This window comes from Dipteris shenzhenensis, chromosome 29 (assembly GCF_047967505.1).
Source record: "Dipteris shenzhenensis isolate YYH24624 ecotype China chromosome 29, Dip_SZ_1.0, whole genome shotgun sequence".
Lineage (NCBI taxonomy): Eukaryota > Viridiplantae > Streptophyta > Polypodiopsida > Gleicheniales > Dipteridaceae > Dipteris > Dipteris shenzhenensis.
Genome location: NC_141624.1, coordinates 35,364,208 through 35,385,742, shown reverse-complemented (window position 1 = coordinate 35,385,742; position 21,535 = coordinate 35,364,208). Strand labels below are relative to the sequence as shown.

The 21,535-nt window shown below is 43.4% G+C and overlaps 1 protein-coding gene across 4 annotated transcripts in view; it reads left to right on the top strand.

Annotated features, from left to right (window-relative positions):
- Positions 1 to 1,088: 1,088 nt before the first annotated feature.
- Positions 1,089 to 21,535, top strand: part of LOC147882760 (mitochondrial carrier protein MTM1-like) — a 63,416-nt gene continuing 42,969 nt past the window's right edge. For 2 of the 4 annotated variants that reach the window (XM_087400334.1, XM_087400336.1), the window contains exons 1-6: positions 1,089 to 1,280; positions 1,394 to 1,654; positions 5,201 to 5,281; positions 5,535 to 5,645; positions 5,805 to 5,864; positions 6,011 to 6,181. In XM_087400334.1, coding sequence (XP_087256460.1) covers positions 1,140 to 1,280; positions 1,394 to 1,654; positions 5,201 to 5,281; positions 5,535 to 5,645; positions 5,805 to 5,864; positions 6,011 to 6,181 — 825 coding nt within the window. In that variant the 5' untranslated portion in view covers positions 1,089 to 1,139. The remainder of the gene's footprint in view (positions 1,281 to 1,393; positions 1,655 to 5,200; positions 5,282 to 5,534; positions 5,646 to 5,804; positions 5,865 to 6,010; positions 6,182 to 21,535) is intronic. The other 2 variants (XM_087400337.1, XM_087400338.1) reach the window with 2 other exon arrangements.

The window sequence follows — 21,535 nt, the reverse complement described above, 5'->3', positions numbered from 1 at the left end:
ACATAAAGCATGAGTTCCCTATGTAGGTGAGCAAAATTTAAAACCTAGGTCAACCTAAGCAAACTAAAAACCTAGTTTCACCTATACAAATTGAAAATGCATGGTGAGTGACCAAGAGGTGGTGAGTGAGATGGTGGTGTTACTAGAAAGGTGTCTTGCTATAGGAGATTAGGGTCTCATAAAGGCAAGGTGTGGATGTCAATGTTCACAAAAGTTTGCTTCTAGAAAGTAATTCATGCAACTATGGTAAGTCAAGGGATGTCAATGTTATGCTTTGAGAAAGTAACTCATGCAATAAAATAAGGCTATTGTCGAGAGTGCTTAGTCTTGCAAGGAAAAAAGACTCTATAGGATGCAATGGTGGTGCCTAGGGTGACAAAAATGATAAATTAATATTTCAAAAGGAAAAGGACTTGAAAAAACAACCATATAGATCAGCAATATGAAAGGGGGTTGATCATGGGAAAGAGAAATAATTGATTGTTAGGAAACACGTAGTTTTCTCAACAAATCACAAAACTTGGGGTTTCAAACTTTTTAAGTTTTTTCTCAAAGATTTGCAGATTTTAAAGCTAAGATATAACTAAACTGTCAGGAATTTTGCAGATTTTGAAAAAATCAAGAAGATATTTTTCATAGGCAAAAGAATGAAAAAAGTTGTAGAAGATAATTTCTACAGAATATAACGCAGACTGAATTCATGTAGGAGGACAATGAAGGCCTCGTGCAGACGGGGCATATTTTCTATTAACACTCATGCTCTTTACAGACCAAGCCCCCGCCCGCCCAAGTCTCTATTCTTCCCCTTTCGGCGGGTGGGGATCATTACACGCTGTCTAAGCCGTTATAAAGTACGTGGCAAGGTATTGTAGGATCCACCAAACTTGATGCAATAAATGCCTTCACCTATGTAAACCCTCGCTCATGCTCCTGGCGGGAGGGGGGGGGGGGGGCTTGGCTGTCCAACTTAGTCCAACCCGCTTTTTTGGTGGATCCAATCATCTCTTTAGGTGTGGCACCACACACATGCAAGAGGTGGGAAGGCCCTAAAGGGAATCCCTTGGAATGGAAGGTGAAGAGGAGGGAGAAACCTTGGGGTTTAAGGGGCTATAGAAGAAAGGAAGGTGCCACTTGTCAAAATGGTTGAAAGAGTGGCCACCTTAGGTCTAGACACGCTACTCTACAGAGGTGGCCGCCCTTCCTTTGCTCTGGAGAACAAGCTCGTGCTACCTCTTTCTTCTTCTTCTTCTTCGTCTTCACTGCACCTTGCATTCAATCAGGTACTCCTCCTTTTAGGGTTTCCCCCTCTCTCATCGCATTTTTCTCTCTTCATTTCACTCCATTTATTCTTTGCTTCCTCTCCACTCCACCTCCCCCGTTTTTGTAATCGCAGGCCTTTTCACCCCGTTCCACTTATGCCATGATCAGTTCCGACTCTCCCAGTCGGGCCTTTTCACCTCTCGGTTTCTCGGCTGCTGCAGTTACGGCAGACAGGGCGCATCTCGATCGAGATGCCCAAATGCGGTCCTCTAGTTCCAGCAAATCCGCAGACAATGCAGACGGTGGCAAGTTAGACTTCACAGAGAAAGCTATTTCTGCCGCAGGAGCCGCCGTTGTATCCGCTATCATTGTGAATCCTCTAGACGTTGCCAAGGTGACATCTCTTCACTTATCCAGTGCAAAATTATGGCACGCATCTGTGGCATCCTTAGTAAGAAGTTTCCGGGGCTTTAGACTTCTACATTTGAAAAGTTTGCAAAGCACGTAGGCCTGACTGTGGCAGGCCAAAAGGTCCGTCCACCGGTTGCACGAGTTTAGCTGGCAATATGTTGGCTGGGTTACCTTGGTTTTGCGACCAAGGTCAACCGCTAGTGCTGCACATATATTGTTTTTCAAGGGTCTTTAATTTCAATCATCTAAGTTTTTAATTTGTGAATAACGATCTTCAGGGCTGGTTCTCTACGAGTCACCTAAAGGTTTTTGATCAAGGTAAAAGAGCACACCGACTCCATTCTCCTTTTAGAGAGACCGGGAGTTTGCCGGAGGACTTGCTTGGGATGGAATCCTTCGCAAGATTGGAAAGTCAGCTCAAGAAAATAAGAGACCGTGAAGAGAGGGATCCTGTTATAGGGGTGGATAAAAAAAAAGAACAAGTTGAATAGGATTCATCAGGTCTGCCTGGGCAAATTGAAAGGGAGAGAGAGAGAGAGAGAGAGAGAGAGAGAGAGAGAGAGAGAGAGAGACAGAGAGAAGGGGGGGGGGGGAGAAAATGATGGGGCCATAAATGGAAATTTAGCTTCAAGCTGAGAGAGAGAGAGGAAGGAGAAACTGAGTAAGCAGGGGTGCAGTGCAGTCGTGGAAGAAGAGCATACACCACACAAAAGGACTAAAATTTTATGTAGTGTAAATTTATGGAAGTTTGGGAGAAGAGCTCACAATGAAATCCCTCCGTTGAGACCTCCCCTTCTGTGGGAGAAGATCATACACGAGATATGGATACTGCATCTAGTAGATAAAAATTTCATACAGGGTGAGTTTTCTCTATGTTGAATGAGGCCCCCAATTAAAACCATATCTGCTTGAACACTTACCCCTGCAGACAGCCCTGGCATCCATCTGAACAGACCCACTCTGTCTGACTGAGCATTGGCATGTTGAGGGATGGGAATAGGTAGCATGGGAGGAGCGATTGTATCTCGAGGCAATGGTCGAGACTGAGCAGTATGTCCTTATGGAGACTGTAGTGCACTTTCTTACACCGGGAGTTCCCTTCGTGTTCTAAAGGGACGTGTTATCATTGCCCATTTTTTTCCTAGGTTGGCCATATGAATGCTATGGACGCTAGCTCATGAAACTTAGGAAACAACTCCTCAAGTGTCCTCCAACTCCTCAAGTGTTACTAGTGCACTAGCAGTAATGACCCTGAGGATATGTTACTTCAGGCTACACTCTCCCTTTTTTTGCCATCTTTGTAATACCACTTTGTGGTTGCATAAACAGCCATTAACCTTGAGATTAGATGGAAACTCAGCCACTATAAGCAGCACATTAAGCTAGAACGTGTTGCAAGGCCCCCGATGATTTTTTTTGGATGAGAACTTTATCATACTTTCCCTTCCTAAGACTGAAATGTTGGAATCCATGTTAGCTACTACCTAACCTAATTTAAGGCCAATCAATGATGTAATTGGTTATCTGGCCTGGTCTATTCAAGGGGATTTATAGCTATGTATGTTGGTGATGAAAGTATTTGTACTACCGTTTTCATTTGTCCAGTTGGATTTGAGATCTCCAAGCTTTATCGAGAGAAGTGAAGCATGGCGTACATGATTCCAGTCCCTCCACTTGTTATTTCACATCATAGTTTTTTTCCATATGTTACCATACGCATACGTCATACGAGTATGGAAGTATGATTGGAGTATGGTTCCCTAGGGCTGAAACATACGTGATCCTAATTTTACTCAAAAACATTTAGAAAAATATGCATTGTACACATTACATTGACATAGAGCTACTTCAAATTGAAACTTCAGACTTCAAACTTGTATTAATATTAAAGTCATGATTCATGAAAGTTCAAACTTCAAAGAGTCCAGCCTCGGCCCTCCAGAGACGAGAGGCATCTGGAATCTGGATTCTGATACATAGTGTCAATGATAGATCAATACTTCTCCAAACATCATGATCAAAGGTAGTAGGTAGAAGAAGTAGGTACTACACCAAAACATCAAAGGCAAAACATTATAGCAGAAAAGGCTGCCACAGCCCGGAAATAAAGCTGAAAATTGAAATGCATCACGATTCACAACCGATGAGGCTCAAGCCTCAAGCTGCAGCCTGCATCCTCATCCTCATTCTCTTGCTCATCCTCATCCTCAACCTCATCATCATCTGCATCAGTGCCATCCTCCTCATCCTTGAGGCCAACCACAGCCAAAGTTGGCCAACAGTGTACGGAGTACGGATTAGCAGCGTACGGACTAGAATAGTGCTAAAAAATGTGTTTTCCAAGTTTTGGCCAGGCACAAATCGACCCCCCCCCCCCAAAAAAAAAAAAAAAAAAAAAAACCCCCCCCCCGTGCCCCCCCTGCCCCCCACACACACACACAAACAAACAAACAAACAAACAAACACACACCCACCCACCCACCCACCACAAAACTCGTACGGAAAAACCATCCGTACGCGTACGGATGCAACTATGTTTCACATTGCATCTGTGAGGAATCTACTATTTGATTCAAGTGGACTGTTCAAGGTTGTGTATCTTGGCATGCAATTATGTGATGCCTAGCTGGTCAAAAACCGCTGAAATTGGCTGTGTTGGCTGCTGATCAAGAGCTGTTCACAGCCCAGTTTTTGAGGAAGTTTGGGACTTGAGCAAGGCTTCCTAAACTTCTTATCGGCTCTTCTTTGTTGCAGATAGTAGCTTATGGGTGTGCACTGTACTGTAAGTCATGCAATGATACTTTTGTGTCTGCTGTGGCCGTATGAATGGCATCTATGAAGGATGGAAAATGGGCAGTATATCATGAGCCTGTGCACTGTACTGTAAGTCATGCAATGATACTTTTGTGTCATATAGTATTGATCCAGGCTGAAGAATTTGACAAAAGAAATTGTATCGCTTGCAGTTTCAATGTAATCTTAGCTTTAATTTCAATGTATGTTGCTGTGGCCATATGAATGGCATCTAGGAAGGATGGAAAGGCTGATTATCATTTTCATTTTCAGACTTCAATGTAGGTATCTAATAGGAGTCGCTTTATGCACTACTTGGGAGCTGCCTTCTGCCCTCCCTGAACGGATGTATTAACCGTGGTTTTTTGCTGTCCCATAGACTTGTTGGTCTCTTGTGGACATTAATAGACTTTCTTTCTTTCTCAGTGCTTTAGAATTAGTAGGTAGACCTTTCTATTGCTCTTTCATGTACATCAGTGGGTGAAACTGTATCAATTCTTAATTATAAACACTGACCATCTCTCAATTTCTTTGTAAGGGTCACTGCATCATTCATCTATTGGAAGACCTTCAAAAACTTTTTTACTAAATTCTGATTATTCGGGGCGCTTCTTGTGCTCCTCCTTGTTCTTTTTTCTACATTGTTATTTAAGTATTGTGTTTTGGCTGCAGAGTTAGACTGGCTACTGTAATATGGGAGACACTTATACATAATTTTGTGATGCTCTTTTTTCAGACTAGGCTGCAGGCACAAGCTGCAGGTGAGCCTTACCAATATGCAAGAGGACGTATGGGTTCACTGAGTGCGGAGGCTGTTGTAAGTGTCAACTCTTAGTCACCCGCAAAGCTATATTATCCATCTTCTTGACTCTAGATTGGAACCTTGGTGGTGCAAATATAAATTTTTACAGATTTAAAGTTTTCCATGTGTTTGTAGTTTGTACTTTGGACAGGCTGTTCTTTTTTCATTTCCCCCTTTTCTTGGATTTAATTTTGATATTATTTTGAAATCTGGGTGCCTTGAATGCTGGAATAAAACCATGAATATGTTATAATTTTGGCATGGAAAGTGTCCTCCTGTATGTCCTCGTGGTGGAGTTTCTGGGGCAACACCATTATGTCCTCCTTCCTGTTTCCGATACACTGGCACATTTGATGTCTTCAACAAGATTATTCGGCAGGTACACTTGTATAGCCGTATGGCATTTTCCAATTTATTTCGTATATAAATATCCTCATTTTGAGCAACGCAGTTGTTCAGAAGAAAGATTTTCTCAAAACATTTTTAATCCCTCTTTTCCCCCTTTTTTTCCTTTCCAATCTTTTTGGGTCATGTTTAGGAGGGTATTCTCAGACTTTGGAGGGGAACAAATGCCGGACTTGCACTTGCTGTACCAACAGTAAGCTTATTGTTAGGCTTTTTTATGGTCACACATTGCATGTTCTTTGCTACATAATTTAGCTATCTTGTTCATGGAAGCTATCTGATTGGTTATTTGGTTATTTTGTGCTGCTCTGCATGACTTTGGTTATTTTTCCTGTATAGGTTGGGATTTATCTGCCATGCTATGATATTTTCCGTGATTTTCTTGAGCAATATTCGAGGAACAACTTCCCTCAACTAACCCCATATGCACCTTTGATAGCGGGTTCTGCAGCCAGATCATTGGCTTGCATTATATGCTCCCCAATTGAGCTAGCAAGAGTGCGTATGCAGGTATGAAACAATTTGAATTTGGTTTTCTTTCCCCATTCTGTAGGACCATGTCTTATCTCTGATCGAGATCTGTAATATGGATGCTTTTGGTTTTAATGGTCAGTCCCATGCATGTGCATAATCCTGGTGATTGTAATGTCTCGATTAATTTAGCAGTCTCAACAGGTTACTGTACAAATTACTACTTGTGGATGATGTATCTCTTGATATGGAGCACATCTAAGTAAACTAAAAGGCAATGACCTAGTGGTAATGGTGATAAAATCAGAGCGAGAAACAGAAGTGGGCAGCAAATGACAGGATGACTTCCATTAACTGAAAGACTCAGTACAGAACGACTGATATAGGGTTAGGGTTTCTAAACCCTAACTAACGCTAAAAAAATAGGGTAAACCCTAAACTCAACCACACCTAGACCTTAACCACAATGAGACTTCGACTTCGGAGTGAAGGTGGAGATGTTTGAGAGAACTTTGAGCAGCCATTGTGATTTGGGCTCAAGTATCATGAAAAGAACATAGTGATGCCAACTCTTGAGACTCAAAGTTAGGCTTGATATGAGAGTTTGACCGCACATGGCAGCCTACATCTACGCAACAACCACCCCCCCTTGCACTAGGTATCACGGGGACGCGGAAAGTGATGTAAAGTTAAATGTAACCCAACCCGGGGTTAATCGTGGTTAAGTCTCATAATGGTTTGGCTGTGAGGGACTGGCTAGAGGAAGTGCAAATCTCCTAGAAGTTCCTAGGGGCAATTTCTCAATGCACCCACAAGGTCCTAAGGGCAAGGCATAGGCATCTTAGAGGGTTTTTAAATTTGGGTCCAAGGACAACCAATGTTGTCCTTGGTATCGTGGTTAGGAGTTTAATGAAGGGCCAAGTGGCATGCATGCAAATGGATGTGCTTCCCCCAGCCTACCATCTCTCTCCCTCACGCTTTTCCAGCATCCTCAGTTTTGCAGAAGGCCTTGGAGCTCTTTTTCGTTGCACCTTCTTGCTCTCCCTACCTGTTTTCTGCTGCTCTTGCACCCGTTGCTGCTGCTCTGACGCCTGCTCCAGCTCTCGCACACAACCCGGCTGTTGTACGGCCCTTTGGTGCTCTTTTTGAGGCAGTCAAGATTGTTGTACAGCTGCTGTACAAGCTGTATGGACAGTCTGTGCAGTTGTACGGACACTTTGCCACGTGATTCAAGGCGTTTGTACGGATTCAAGGCATGGATCCCGAGGTGAATGCAGCAGGGCAAGTATATCGAGGCAAATTATCCCTTTTGTACCGATTCTCTTGGTCATTCGGGGCAAGATCTGTGGACCCTAGCCTCTCCGGCTCATTGCTTGCCCTCCTTCCGCCTTCTTTTTGTTCTTTCTCTCTTCTCCTGGAGGCTGGAAAACACCTGGGAGCCTTGTTTGGCAATAGGCATGATGATTGAGCTCGCCCCTTTGCCACAGACAATGGGTATTTGGTTTTTGTCTTCCTTTTGATTGTTAGTTCTTATTTTGAAGTTATCTGCAGTGTATTTCTTGTGTTTGGAGTCCTTGGTCCCCATAGGCTTAAGCAAGCACTCAGAAGCAAAGGGTGTGCCTAGGGAAAGGCTAAAGGGTCAATGTGATGCATGCGAAAGCCTTGAGGCTGCTTTCAGCACAGTTTGCTAGTGGTTTGGATGCTTGATGCTTACAGTTGGGTCAAGTCAAAAGTGGATGCCTAAGATTTCCTTGCCAGTTGGATTCTAGTGGTGCATTGTGGAATAGATGCCCAGAAGATAGTCAGAGGATTTGCAGAGAGGAACAAACAAGGGTAAGCCCCTGGTGTAAAGCATTTCCATTCAGAAGGATTAGATAAATACTGAAAGGGGCGCCAAGGCATTTGGGGCGAGTGGGTGTATTGTGCACTATTTTCTCTGAAGGGGGCCGTTCTAGCCTCCCCATTTTTTTTCTAAGTATTGTTAAGTGGTTGAAGGGACTGAAGCTTGCATTGTGCTGTTTATGAGGTTTATGACTGAGTAGACGAGCATTACTGCCCTAGTTTCTTGAAGGGCGGTTACACTAGGCAAGGTAATGTATAAGGCAGACAAAATAAGGCAAGCCATAAAACACTCATTTTGGGGACAGCCGTAGCTGAGTACTTAAACTCGCACACATTTTATTCCACTACCTAGGCAAAGCACCTTGGACTTTGACAATCAATTTAGAAAGCATATGCATAAACTTCCTCAAGAGAAAGATCAAGCATGGTGGTGAGGGCTTTTTCTTCAGCTGTGTGGAAGTTTCAGCTTCTTTCTTCAGCATCTTGAGCTTGTGCTGCCACAAGGCTTGCATGTTCTTTCGCTCGCTCCTTGGCAATCTTCTTGAAACAATGATCCTCCATGTGTCCTAGGTTCTTGCTGTAGTTACATTTGAATGTTCTTGCCTTCTTTATTGTTTATCCACTTTATAAACATGGCATTTTATGAGTCGAATGAAGACTTAGCTTGTTCCTTGATGTGGTGATCTGTGTCTATAAGACTTGTGACCATCTCATCATAGGACATCTCCCGTGCTTGATGAGACTTGTGACCATTTCATCGTAGGACATCTCAGAATGCTTGATGAGAGAACTGCCCTCATATCATCTTCATCAAATTCTACTTGCAAACTGGCGAGTTGTTGAAGTATGGAGCCCATGATCAACAGGCAGGGAACGACAGATGTGTCAATCTACTATTTTTCATGCACGATTGCTTCTGAGACGAAGGGTGATTGCTTCAAAAGAGGCGTAGATTGCTTGGGCTGATTAGAAATGAAAGCATGCAAGGCTGTAGGCAACATCAACGCGAGACAATGACGAACATGCGGTGTCAGAGACAGCCTCGTTAATGACGACATGATAGCAAAACTATGGGAGATAACTGCAAATATAGCCGAAGCTTTAGGCAGTGGAGAGCAGCAGGCAAAGAACTGTTGCACCACAAGTATAGATGGGAGCGGCTATTTGTGCAGGTGTAGATTGGAGTGAACGACAGTAGCGGCGTCAAGCTTGAACATGGCTCTGTTATGACTTTATGGAATCAGAGTGAGAAACAAGAGTGGAGAGTGAGCGACACGATCATTTCCATTAAGTGAAAGACTTAGTACTAAACGAATGATATAGGCTTAGGTTTTCTAAACCCTAACCTAATCCTTAAAATCAGAGTGAGAAACTAGAGTGGAAAGTGAGTGACACGATCATTTCCATTAAGTGAAAGACTTAGTACTAAACGAATGATATAGGCTTAGGTTTTCTAAACCCTAACCTAATCCTTAAAATAGGGCAAATCCTAAACTCAAAGACACCTAGAACTTTAGCCATACCTAGACCCTAACAACATTGAGACTCTAATTTCTAACAAATGGAGCACTTTAAGGTACAACTTCGAGGCAATAACCTAGGGGTAATGAGAGACATGCATATGCAAATAGGTTAGGGTTCCATTCCTCCTTAGCCACCCCTTGAGGGTACGTTGTCCAAGGTCTATCCGATCGAAATGGTGAGTGCACTTGGCAATGTTGGACCTACGAAAGTATCCTTCCCATGTGGTAAAGAGTGGGTGTGTTGTGCAGCGCTGTCATATTTGCAGCATGACAGGTGTAACCTGACACCAAAGGTTCCCTTGGCCATCTTTGGATGGAAAAAGATTAAAGAGACGTGAAGTACTTTTTGGGTTTGTTTGAAGCTATCCTTTTGCTCCTATATACTGTGGATCAAGTGTTTCGAATCTAGGGACTTTAATAATTGATGCTCGTGTCAAAACTAAGTATTTTTAGTTTCTTCACATGTCTCATAGCTTTGAACTAGCCCTAACTCATGATATGGCCGTGAAGCAAATTGTCTTGCTATTCCACAAGGACATGAAATCCAAATTTTGGGCTCTCCTTGTTGGCTGCTCCCTTTTGCTGACCCTACTGCCCACTTGGCAGCCCTTATACCTCGTGTTATACCTAAGGCAACCCCTACCCATAGGGGTTCAAGCTAGCAGCCCACGTCCCAGTCGTAAGCTTAGTACGTTGAACCACAATTGAGCACGAGGTCTAGACTTCCACGAGAGGTAGCCAGCCTCAAGGTCATGCAAGACATGCATCCTGTACCACACATGCCCCTTTCTCTGGGAGGCTCCAACTCCTTGAATATTGTGCCCTTAGATCATACTTATAGGCCTAGCACTGGCTATCTTTAGCAGTAAGCCCTAAACTTAGGCTGCATGCCCAATGTAGCTTTACTTTACTTAGAGTCATCATTTTTCCCAATTAGCTTTGCTAATTTGGAATAGCCATGACTTTCTTAGACTAGCCCAATCCATGGGATCTAAACCTTATCCATGTTAGCTCTAGTCTCAATCCTAGGTTAGACCCTAGGTTATACTATGCCCTAACCCAAGATCCACTCCAAGATCCTAGGCCTACTCAAACCTTGAATGAGAATTGAGTAAGTGAATCAATTTATGAGTTTACTCAGAGGATTCTATGTTAGAAATAAACCTTGGTATGTGGTCCTAACTCCTCTCATGGTGGTGCCTTGGTTGATGGAAATATAAAAGGGGCTAAAAAGGCCCATGATATGCGCAGATGACATATGGTATTTGGGGGATAGAAATCCCATAAGTACTGTGGTAATTTGGAGGTCCTAAAATATAAGGACTTGTGAGACCCTCCCCATATCCTAGCCGGCTCTTTTTGGGAGTGGGGAGGCATAGCGTGGCTAGGAGGCAAGGATGTGGGACCCCTCGTACTTGGCGCTTCCGGTGACACGTGGCAGCCATGCGACGGCTGCCAACATTCTAGAGTTGACAATGCTTAATTTACCATACATGTAATTATATAGATCCCAAGTTCCTTTCTAGATACTACAATATAGATACTATTATTAGAATCTGACTTGAGTAAGAAGTATAGTCTAGAATGATTAATTAGTTTTCGTATCATGATTTATGCCAACATAAATCTATTTTATGTATGTCCATACCTCGATTAACTAGGGCCTAACCAATGTTGGACTCTCTAGGATCAAGGTATCTGTCTGAAAACCCTTAGAATTGATCTGAACACCCATAGGTAAAAGGAGAAGTATGAGTCTAATATGCATTTGGCAATTTTAGAAATTGGTTACTACACCTCTTATTAGCTTTCTTAACAGAAAGTTAAATTTAGCACTAGTGACCATTGACAACCTTACCAAATGTCATGATCATTTAGGAAGCTACTTGTCACACCAACCAAAATCCAATGGGTATGCCCTTTCTCAAGGCTCCTTGCCAAGGATCAATCCATGATACTACAAAGTATCAAGCAAGTGAAGTTCTCAACACGAACCTCAATTATAATCACATTGGCCCTAGCAAAGTGATTAGCTTTACGAAGCACTAGCTGAACATTTGTTATTCAACCAGTTTCTAATCCATCTGGAAGAAATTAACCATGTACCGATTTTTAAAATCGAGGGCCCATTGGTATTGGTTTTGAATTGCTGCCACTTAGGAATTCTGATGTATCCTTCAATGGAATCTGTAGTGTCCAATCTCAAGGTCTGCTGTAAATGACTGTACAATCAAGAGAATTAACAGTAAAAAGTTTGACCTCCACAAATTTTCTTCACCTAGGTCTGAGTCTAGTTGGCCAGAAGCACGCAGATTTTTGTACTTGTGCAGCAACTGAAACAACCAGTAATGGCAGCGCAAAGCTTTTAGAAAAGGGTGGCAAACCAGAGCAAGTCTAGAGCGTGTTCTTCATGACTAGCAGCTCGAATGTCTCCAAAAGCAGGATGACGAGCTGAGCAATGGCACCCTGATGTGTGAAGCGATGATCTGATTCGTTGAATGGTGGCGCACAAGAACACATGATGCAGAGGTGTGCTTGACGGCATGGCACACCTTTATGTGGCCAGCAAATGGCCTTACACGTTGATCTCTGGTATTCCAGAGGCAAAGCGATGAACAGTAAGGGGCAGATGACCAAATTGTTGCATTCAGCTGCACAAATGCCTCAATGACGAGCTGATGTGAGTCGAGTTGCTCTGCTACCACTGTTGGAAGAAACGATTAGCAGAAGCAAATCGTCAATGGTCAGCAGAGGTGTCTGTATGTTATTGCAGTACAACGAAAAAGCACAACTAAAACTGAGTACAAGGGTTTTAATAAAACCCTATTAGGACTAGACTAACTGGACTAGGACAGTAGTCATAAAACTTTCCTAACTTTGTTTGCATCAGAAAAGGTATTCTATGGGGATTTATGCTCTTTCAAGCTTCAGATCAGATGTCATCGTGGTAAAATTGTGCTTAAATCATTCCTCTTTATAGCATTGTAGGGGCAATCTGTTCTTTTACTGGCTGTAGTGATACTCGGAAACCCAGCAGTTCCTCTATGGATATTCCTAGTTTCGGAGGAGTTTAACTCATCCATCATGAGTTGATGCAAATGGAATCTCAGTACTCCATCTTTGGACCTCGTATTCATTGAAATTGGAGTCCAAGTTATTTCAGGGAGAAAATATTGAGCTGCTCGTATTATTTTAAGCAACATTGATTGTCTTGCTTAGAGCTTCATTATTTCATTTTTCTCATTCTAAACCAAGAGCAGGCAAAGGTTGGTTGGAGAGTGAGGATGATCCCAAAGGAGTTCACTACTTGGTTGAACTGTCCTTCAGGTGAAGAAATTTCAGAAGGATGATCTACCCCGTTTAGAGATGGATGGGAAATATCAGCAGCTCATGCTGTTTAGTGTAATAATTTGGACTCAAATCCTGAAACCCATGAGTGGGTAAATCTTGGATCATATTCTTTCTATACCACCTTTTTTGTGTGGGTGAAAAAGAGATGTATATCTTTGTATTTCTTCAGAAACCAGTACACCTAAGTAATAACATCTTTTTTGAATTGCATATTGTCCAAATGCTTCGTGTCAATTGCATAAATGTCGGTAATCAGTGTATAGTGAATCATGTCGTCTCCTTGTAACTTCTTTTAATGAAATTTATTCACAAGAAGATGCATGCTTCACGTATTATTGAGCTGTAAGCTCATATATTACTGTTCAATAAATTAGCATAGAGTAGGATTTTCGTTAGTACAAATACTTTAGCGATGGATTTGGCTACCTTTCTAGGATGTTGGAAATAGGTGAGCAGTTTTGGTTGGATTACCCTCCTCAATATATCTACTATGGAGAAACCGACCAGTTAGAAACTTTGCGTAAGTCACGAAGGTGACTAAATTGATTAAGTTGTAACCTTGGAGTGATCAATCACTTGGGTCTCAACTAAAATTCAGGGCTCCATGTAACCTGTTTTCTCTGTCCTAGCCTCTACTGCAGATCACGGGAGTAGCACCTTTCTTCACCACCCAGCCAAACTGCCAAAGCTTCAAGCATGAGAGAGAGAGCTATATCGAAATCACGTAAAAATCACATTCTTCAATTCTCTCACTAGCCTTGACAGACCCCAAATCCCTAGATAGATCTAGATGCCACATGTCATCCATATAGGGCCTTCCTAATGCAACATTTCACCCCTCTCTTGGGATGCATTTAATTCCTTGCCCCTAGGCACATTCTTTGCACTAGGCCCTTGGTCTCAGATCTATCTAGTCTGGTGCTATCAGCCCTCACCCAGGACCTTGACATTAATCCCTCCCGATCATTTACATAAAGCGCAAACACATATATTACAAAGATAGATCCTATAAGGGAAATGTCGACTGATTCTTCCGAGGTCATGCTACCTCGGCTAGAGCGTAACATTCCTTCCCTCTTCAGACATCAGCGTCCTCGATGATAAAGTCCGGGAACACTCTCCGCAACTGATATACGGATTCCCAGGTAGCTTCGGATAGAGGCTGACCATGCCATGCAACCAACACCGTGGGTATCTTCCGATTTCGTATTTGCATTGTTCCTCGGTCCAGGATTCTTGTTGGTTTGCGCCTTGCAATATCCTCTATCTCCTGAAACAAAACCACACCTTCGATTAGTGAGTCACCAGTATGTAAAAATTTCTTTAAACGTGAAACATGAAAAACCGGGTGCACCTTACACCCCTGTGGCAATTCTAATTTATAGGCTACACTGCCTATTCTCTTTAGAATTAACCACGGCCCACAGTATCGAGGTGATAACTTAGCACATTCTCCTGAAGTCAACGACTTCGAGTGCGAAGGAATTCTGAGAAAAACTTTTTCTCCTTCTTCAAATACTCTTATAGACCGATTTTCATCCGCATACACCTTGGCTCTATCCATAGCCTGGCGGATATTAGCTCTCGCAAGTGCTAGCATCTCCCGCATCTGAACTACAAAGTTCGCGGCACTAGGCACTTTCTGAGGTACTCCAACTATAGTTGGATTGGCTGGCCTATAACCATAGTTCAGTTCAAACGGACTGAACCCAGTAGATGAATGTTTCCTATCATTGTAGGCAAACTCCAACAATGGCAACCACTTGTCCCATGTATGTTGCCTCAATGACACATATGCTCTCAGCATATCCTCTAAAGTTTGGTTGACTCTCTCCGTCTGACCATCCGTCTCAGGATGATCCCCACTACTCATTCCCAACTCAGTCCTTAGTGTCTCAAATACCGCTGTCCAAAAGTGACCGGTAAACCTGACATCTCTGTCTGACACTATGGATCTAGGCAATCCATGCAGACGAAATATATGTCTAATAAACAAATCCGCTACTTGCGGGGCACTAATAGACTCTCTAGTCGGAATGAAGTGAGCCATCTTGGTTAGACGATCAACCACCACAAGGATAGAATTATACCCTCCTTGTGTTACAGGTAGCCCTACAATAAAATCCATGGAAATGCTCTCCCACTTGCTTAGTGGTATTTCCAAGGGCTGTAAAAGTCCGGGTGGCTTCACCCGCTCGGCCTTACTTACCTGACACGAGAAACATCGTGCCACATATTCATGAATATGCTTTTTCATCTTTGGCCAAAAGAAATCTCGCTTCACGAGATCATATGTCTTCTCGACACCTGGATGTCCCGCACACGGGCTATCATGGCATTGTCGAATGACTCTCTGCCTGAGATCATTCTGACCAGGTACTACAACCTTGCCATTTCTAACTAGCATACCATCCCTTATGGTATATCTTGCATAAGTTTGGCCTTTTCTGGATGCCAGGTCATCCTTTTCATTTTCCCCGGGTTTTAACACATGAGCCTTAGGCCATAAGCTCTGGACAAACTCGTCCACCTTCTGAGTTTCTCTGATCTCGGTCATTAGAGCACTCTCTAATACCGTGAAACTCAGGTTGTGCATAATGCGAGACAACGCATCAGCTACCTTATTGTCTTTTCCTCTTCGGTACCGAATCGTTAGATTAAACTCCTGCATGAGCTCTGCCCACCTAGCTTGGCGGCCCCTCAAGTCAGGCTGTTTACAAAAATGTTTCAGAGTATCATGATCTACATCCACATAAAACTCTGAACCATACAGATAATGCCTCCATGTTTTCAAAGCATGGATAACTGCATACAACTCCAATTCATGAGTTGGCCAATTCCTTTGAGAGGGAGAAAGCTTCTTGCTTTCAAAGGCTACTGGCCTTCCCTCTTGAAGGAGGACTGCTCCTACCGCAATGCCACTTGCATCGGTTTCTAGGAACAACGGTTTCTGGGGATCAACTATTTTTAACACCGGTCCTGAGACCACAGCTTGTTTTATGGTGTTAAAACTTTCCTGTTGATTCTGTCCCCAAATAAAAGGTACTTTATCTGAGGTCAGATCAGTCAATGGCGATACTATTTTGGAATATCCTTTGATATGCCTTCTATAAAACTGGACAAATCCCAAGAATGATCGCAACGCGGTCAGACTCTGAGGGATTGGCCAAGTCAATATCGCAGCCACTTTCTTCGGATCCATTTCTACCCCCTGTGGAGTAATTATGAACCCTAGATACTCAAGCCTAACCATACACAGTATAGTTTTCTTTTTATTCACATAAAGACTGGCTTTCCTCCAAGTACTGAACACTATCCTTAAGTGTTCACGATGTTCAGTAAGACTTTTACTGAATATCAAAATGTCGTCAATAAAATGTACTACGAACTTTCCGATATACGGTCGTAGTAAGTCGTTCATAAGCATGACAAAGGTCGCTGGAGCATTGGTAAGTCCGAAGGGCATTACCAAAAACTCATAATGACCAAACCTGCTCCTAAAAGCGGTTTTATGCACATCCTCGGCTCTAATCCGGATCTGATGATAGCCGCACTTAAGATCTATCTTGCTGAAAATCACGGCTCCATGTAATGCATCTAGCAAATCATCAATCCGAGCCATCGGATACCTGTGCTTGACAGTGATATTATTTAATGCTCTGTAATCTATACAGAGGCGAAACGTATCATCCTTTTTCCTCTTTAATATCACTGGTGAAGCAAAAGGTGAGAAACTTGGTTGAATCTGCCCCAACTTGAGGTATTCTTCCAGTTGCCTACGCACCTCCGCTTCTTCAGTAAAACTCATTCTATAGGGAGGTCTATTTACAGGTTCTGCCCCCGGGATCAGTTCAATCTTATGCTGAACTTTCCGCTCTGGAGGTAACCCATAAGGTAGTTCATCCCTAAAGCATTCAGAGAACTCCTCTGTTATAAGATTAGCCAACTTGGCCATCTCATCACTTTGCGTAACATCAGTGCTAGTCGAAGAATCATTCACCGACTCTACCGATGCGGTGCAAAGGTACAAAAACTCTACTTGAGCCTTTCTGATTTCCATCACGGAAACCAATGGTCTCTGAGGTATATCTCTTTCACCTCGCAAGACATAAAGCACATCATTCATCTTGAATTGATATACGTGCTTTTTCCAATCAATGGCTGGATTCTTCCTAGAATGCCACGCCATTCCCAGGGCTATATCTGCATGAGCAAGCTTGGTTATTTCAAAATCAAGCTTCTCAGCATAGTCCTGAATCTGAAGCTCCAACTGGGTAACCCTTTGGTCCCATATTTCAGTTGAACTTCCATCTGCCATCCTGACTGTGTACGCATAGTCAGATGGACTTGTCTTTAATTTCAGCCTCTTCACGAGCTTGGAGTTAATCACATTGTGAGTTGACGCTGAGTCAAACAACACAATGACATCATGACTGGCCACTTGCCCTTTCATTTTAATTAACTCCGTATCATTGAAGGCTGCATACCCCGTTGCTGCGGGCTTAGATAGGATGTTATCAGGTGCACTCGTCACTAACTTAGTAACAGACACACAGAACAAACAAGGTACTAACCTCTGAGAAGATCCCGCTAGCTGAATCTGCATCTCTTCCGCTCTGGGACTTCCCTGCATCTCCACGTCGCACTCTGAGATCACCATCTCAGCCATCCGACGATCTTTATTACGTGGACAATCTCTCCACTGATGAGGTTGAAGGCAACCAAAGCATAAGCCTTCTCTCCTCGCTTTTTCCCTTTGTTCCGGGTTCAAGGGAGACTTAGACCAAGCCCGGGCTGCCATTGGAGTTACTTTTCTCTTCACTCCAATGGTGGTACTTGGTTTGGGAGTTTCAGCCGGTCTCGCCTGCTTGGCTTGACCACTCGGCTGCGAACCACTCCCTTTACTAGTCCACTTCTTCTTAAACCCAGATTTCTTCGGATACCCATACTGGGTTCCGACCTGTGCAAACCCACTTGGCTTGCTGCCCTTGGCATCTTCGTAGTTCAGGGCTATAGCTATTGCATCATCTAGCGTGTTCGCGTACTTAGCCCGAACTTCCATTTTTATTCGGTCATTTAATCCAAATATGAAATCTTTCACTTGGATTGATTGAGGCAGGGGTTCGTCAACCTTCATTACACTCTCTCGAAACTTATCAGTGTATTCTGCCACTGATAAATTTCTCTGACGCAGGTTCCTATATTGATCCCAAGCTCGGGATGCCTCGTCAGGAGGTAAGAAGTGTTTCCTGAACTCTCTTTTAAACCCCTCCCAGGTAGTGGATGCTATGCCATCTTTTTGTTGCTTAATCCACCACCGATCCGCTGCCTCACTAAACATATGGGTGGCCTCGCGGATCTTTTTGATGTCATTTCTGATCTCACAAATGGCGAACGCCTTGTCCCATTTGTGTAGCCAGGTCTCAATGACATCAGAGCTACGGTCGTTCATCCGACCAGAATACTTTTCCGGTCTGTAATTAGCAATATTTGGCACTTTAGCCTTCCTAGGCTCGACCGTATGGACACTAGACTCCGGTTCCATCGGAGCCTTTCCCTTCTCCTCTCGAGAAGGTCTGGCAGACATACTCTGGAGTGCTCTCCTAAGTTCGGACTGCCCTGCATTGGCTTGTAACTGCTGTGCTAACAACTGTTGCAAGGCATCTTCCAGCAATGCAATCCTGCCAGATAACGTATGAGCTACTGGGCGCGATCCCTGCTGGGTCGGCCGGACTCCTGATTCACCAGGGTCCCTCCTGGAAGCCCCTTCTTCTGCTTCCATTTAGTTCAGTAGGCGTTTTGTTTTGGGGTTTTTTTTTTTTTAAAACACCCCTAGAACACTGTAATCACAAGCTGACACAATTCAGGGTACTGACACTCTGAACACAATTCCCTATACTAGGGAATTCCTGCAATCCCTTATGCACACTGACTAGGCATTTGATACATGCATAACCCAAATAGCGCTTTTCCCTATACTAGGGAATTTTCTGCAAACTGACTCTGATCGGAGCACACATGCATACACACAAGTATAGTAACCGTAAACTCCTCTATACTAAAACAACAAACTGTATAACCAAACTGAAATTTTATAGTGAAGGAAAATTCGATGCTCCCTGGAAGCTCCACGCAATCCGAGTCCCCGAAGACTGTAGCCTCCACGTATGATCTGCTTGCACTGATACAACCTTTTTTTTTTTTTTCACTTCTGTTTGGAATGTGTCGCAGCCTGAGAGAAGCCTGCGTGATCTTTGACGAAACCAATAGGTTATCTGTCAACCTACCATCTACCTTGGCTAGCCTTACACTCAATCTGGGTTCCCAAGGTTTGCTGGATCGTCACAGCTACGAGCAGATTGCTGGTGTCGTAGATTGCTGCACCCACGCGTGCCACCGAAGCAGACCACGGCTAGCCAGCATCACTACGTCACTTCTAGGACCTTGGCGATTTCCCCCTGTCCGTCGTCAATCGTATGCACGTATGGAACCTTCGTTCAATTAATCCAGCGCCCACGGTGCGTAGGTCAATCGTCCGTCAACGCCTGTCGTCGCTGCCCTACGGTACCCCCAACTCCAACCACGAGTAATCAACACCCCTCTTACGGGAGCGCCATCCAACACGGACCACATCAACCCTTCGTTGCGGAGGCTCTTTGCGATCAGTGCGTCGCCTACGCCAACTGTCGCAGCAGAACGTCCATCGAAGAAGCCCGTCACGTATAGCCTTTTTCACCGCCAATGATCCACACGTCCCTATACTAGATCTCTCCACAGGCTCTGATACCAAATGTAACCTGTTTTCTCTGTCCTAGCCTCTACTGCAGATCACGGGAGTAGCACCTTTCTTCACCACCCAGCCAAACTGCCAAAGCTTCAAGCATGAGAGAGAGAGCTATATCGAAATCACGTAAAAATCACATTCTTCAATTCTCTCACTAGCCTTGACAGACCCCAAATCCCTAGATAGATCTAGATGCCACATGTCATCCATATAGGGCCTTCCTAATGCAACATTTCACCCCTCTCTTGGGATGCATTTAATTCCTTGCCCCTAGGCACATTCTTTGCACTAGGCCCTTGGTCTCAGATCTATCTAGTCTGGTGCTATCAGCCCTCACCCAGGACCTTGACATTAATCCCTCCCGATCATTTACATAAAGCGCAAACACATATATTACAAAGATAGATCCTATAAGGGAAATGTCGACTGATTCTTCCGAGGTCATGCTACCTCGGCTAGAGCGTAACACTCCAATAGCAAAGATGGATTCCATATGGTTCTTGGTATCATTAGTGACACTCAGCAGATAGAATGGTACAACAAGAGGGCGGTATTAGACAACGAACCAGCCAATACTTTCACATTAAAATATTCAGCAAATAACTCAAAACACAGATTGGGAGTTAGAATGCTCTTGCTCAAGACTACGACAGCAGACTGACCCCATATATGAGTATAGATCAATTACTGTGACTGCTATTTGTGAGTTAGTAGATCTGGGAGACTTCATTATGTTATGATGCATTTTGGGATGGTACTAGTCATGTTTTTCCATATTCAGAGTTAGTCAACTTGGAAGAAAAATTTGATGTCAAGACTCTACATATTGAAGTGCACTACCACTTCATTCAAATTGTATAGATGCACGTATACTTACCACTACATTTGTTAGGAGATCCGATATATGGTGATCAACTTGATGTTAGTAACCATTAAATGTGTCACTAAGCCTCTCTCATATAAGTAATGTAAATGATATATGTATCAATTGAAGCTTGATGGGACTAATAGTAATCAAGGGAGTCTTTTAGAAATACAACGTCCAGGTATCCATGCTTCATAATTAATCTGTGACATGGAATCACATTCTAGCCTTGGTCTGCTATCTAACCTTATTTATGCTGCATCAACACTTTGCATGTCAGAATTCATGCCATGGCCTTTTAGTTGCTGGATGGCTGCTGTTCGCTCAATACGATACTCATTATAAACCATATTGGAAGATATTGCTGCATGTTTAAAACGATGCTGCATGTTTTAAGCAATTTCATTTCAAGCAGATATAGGATCACACAAACTTTCCGAACCCTACAGCTGGTCACTCCATAAGGAAGACTGGGTCTGCTACTCCAACCCCAAGGTAGTCTGGGATAAAACTCTACTAAAGGTTTAGAGATGCAGACCGAGTGTTTTTCATCGGGCATGGAGCTCCTAGTATTGCATACCAAGTAAGCATGTGAAAAACCTACATTCAAAGTATTGCTGGGCAGCATTGGACCTCCTACTATTCTGTGGTAATTCAAACAGGGGTGCACAATGATACTTAATCTCTCTGGTTTCTTTCGATTCACGGATGAAATTCACAGGCGCTGGCATCGTATTTTGCCTCCCAGCCTGGATGGCATGCATACAAAGATCCGTAATTTCTATTTCTTCATGCCTATCCACAAGCCCTCAGTTCCCTAGATGGTTCCCCCTGCCACATGTCATCATTTTAGACCGTTAGCTTGGTACACCATTTACCCCTCTCTTGGGGCACAATTAAAACATTTGCCCCTTGGCATTTTTACACATTTAGGTGCACCTAGGCCTTAGCACTTAGAACCACCTAGTCGATGCCAATACACCCTCACCTAGGACCTTGGCAGTTACTTCCCTTGACCATTTTATTTA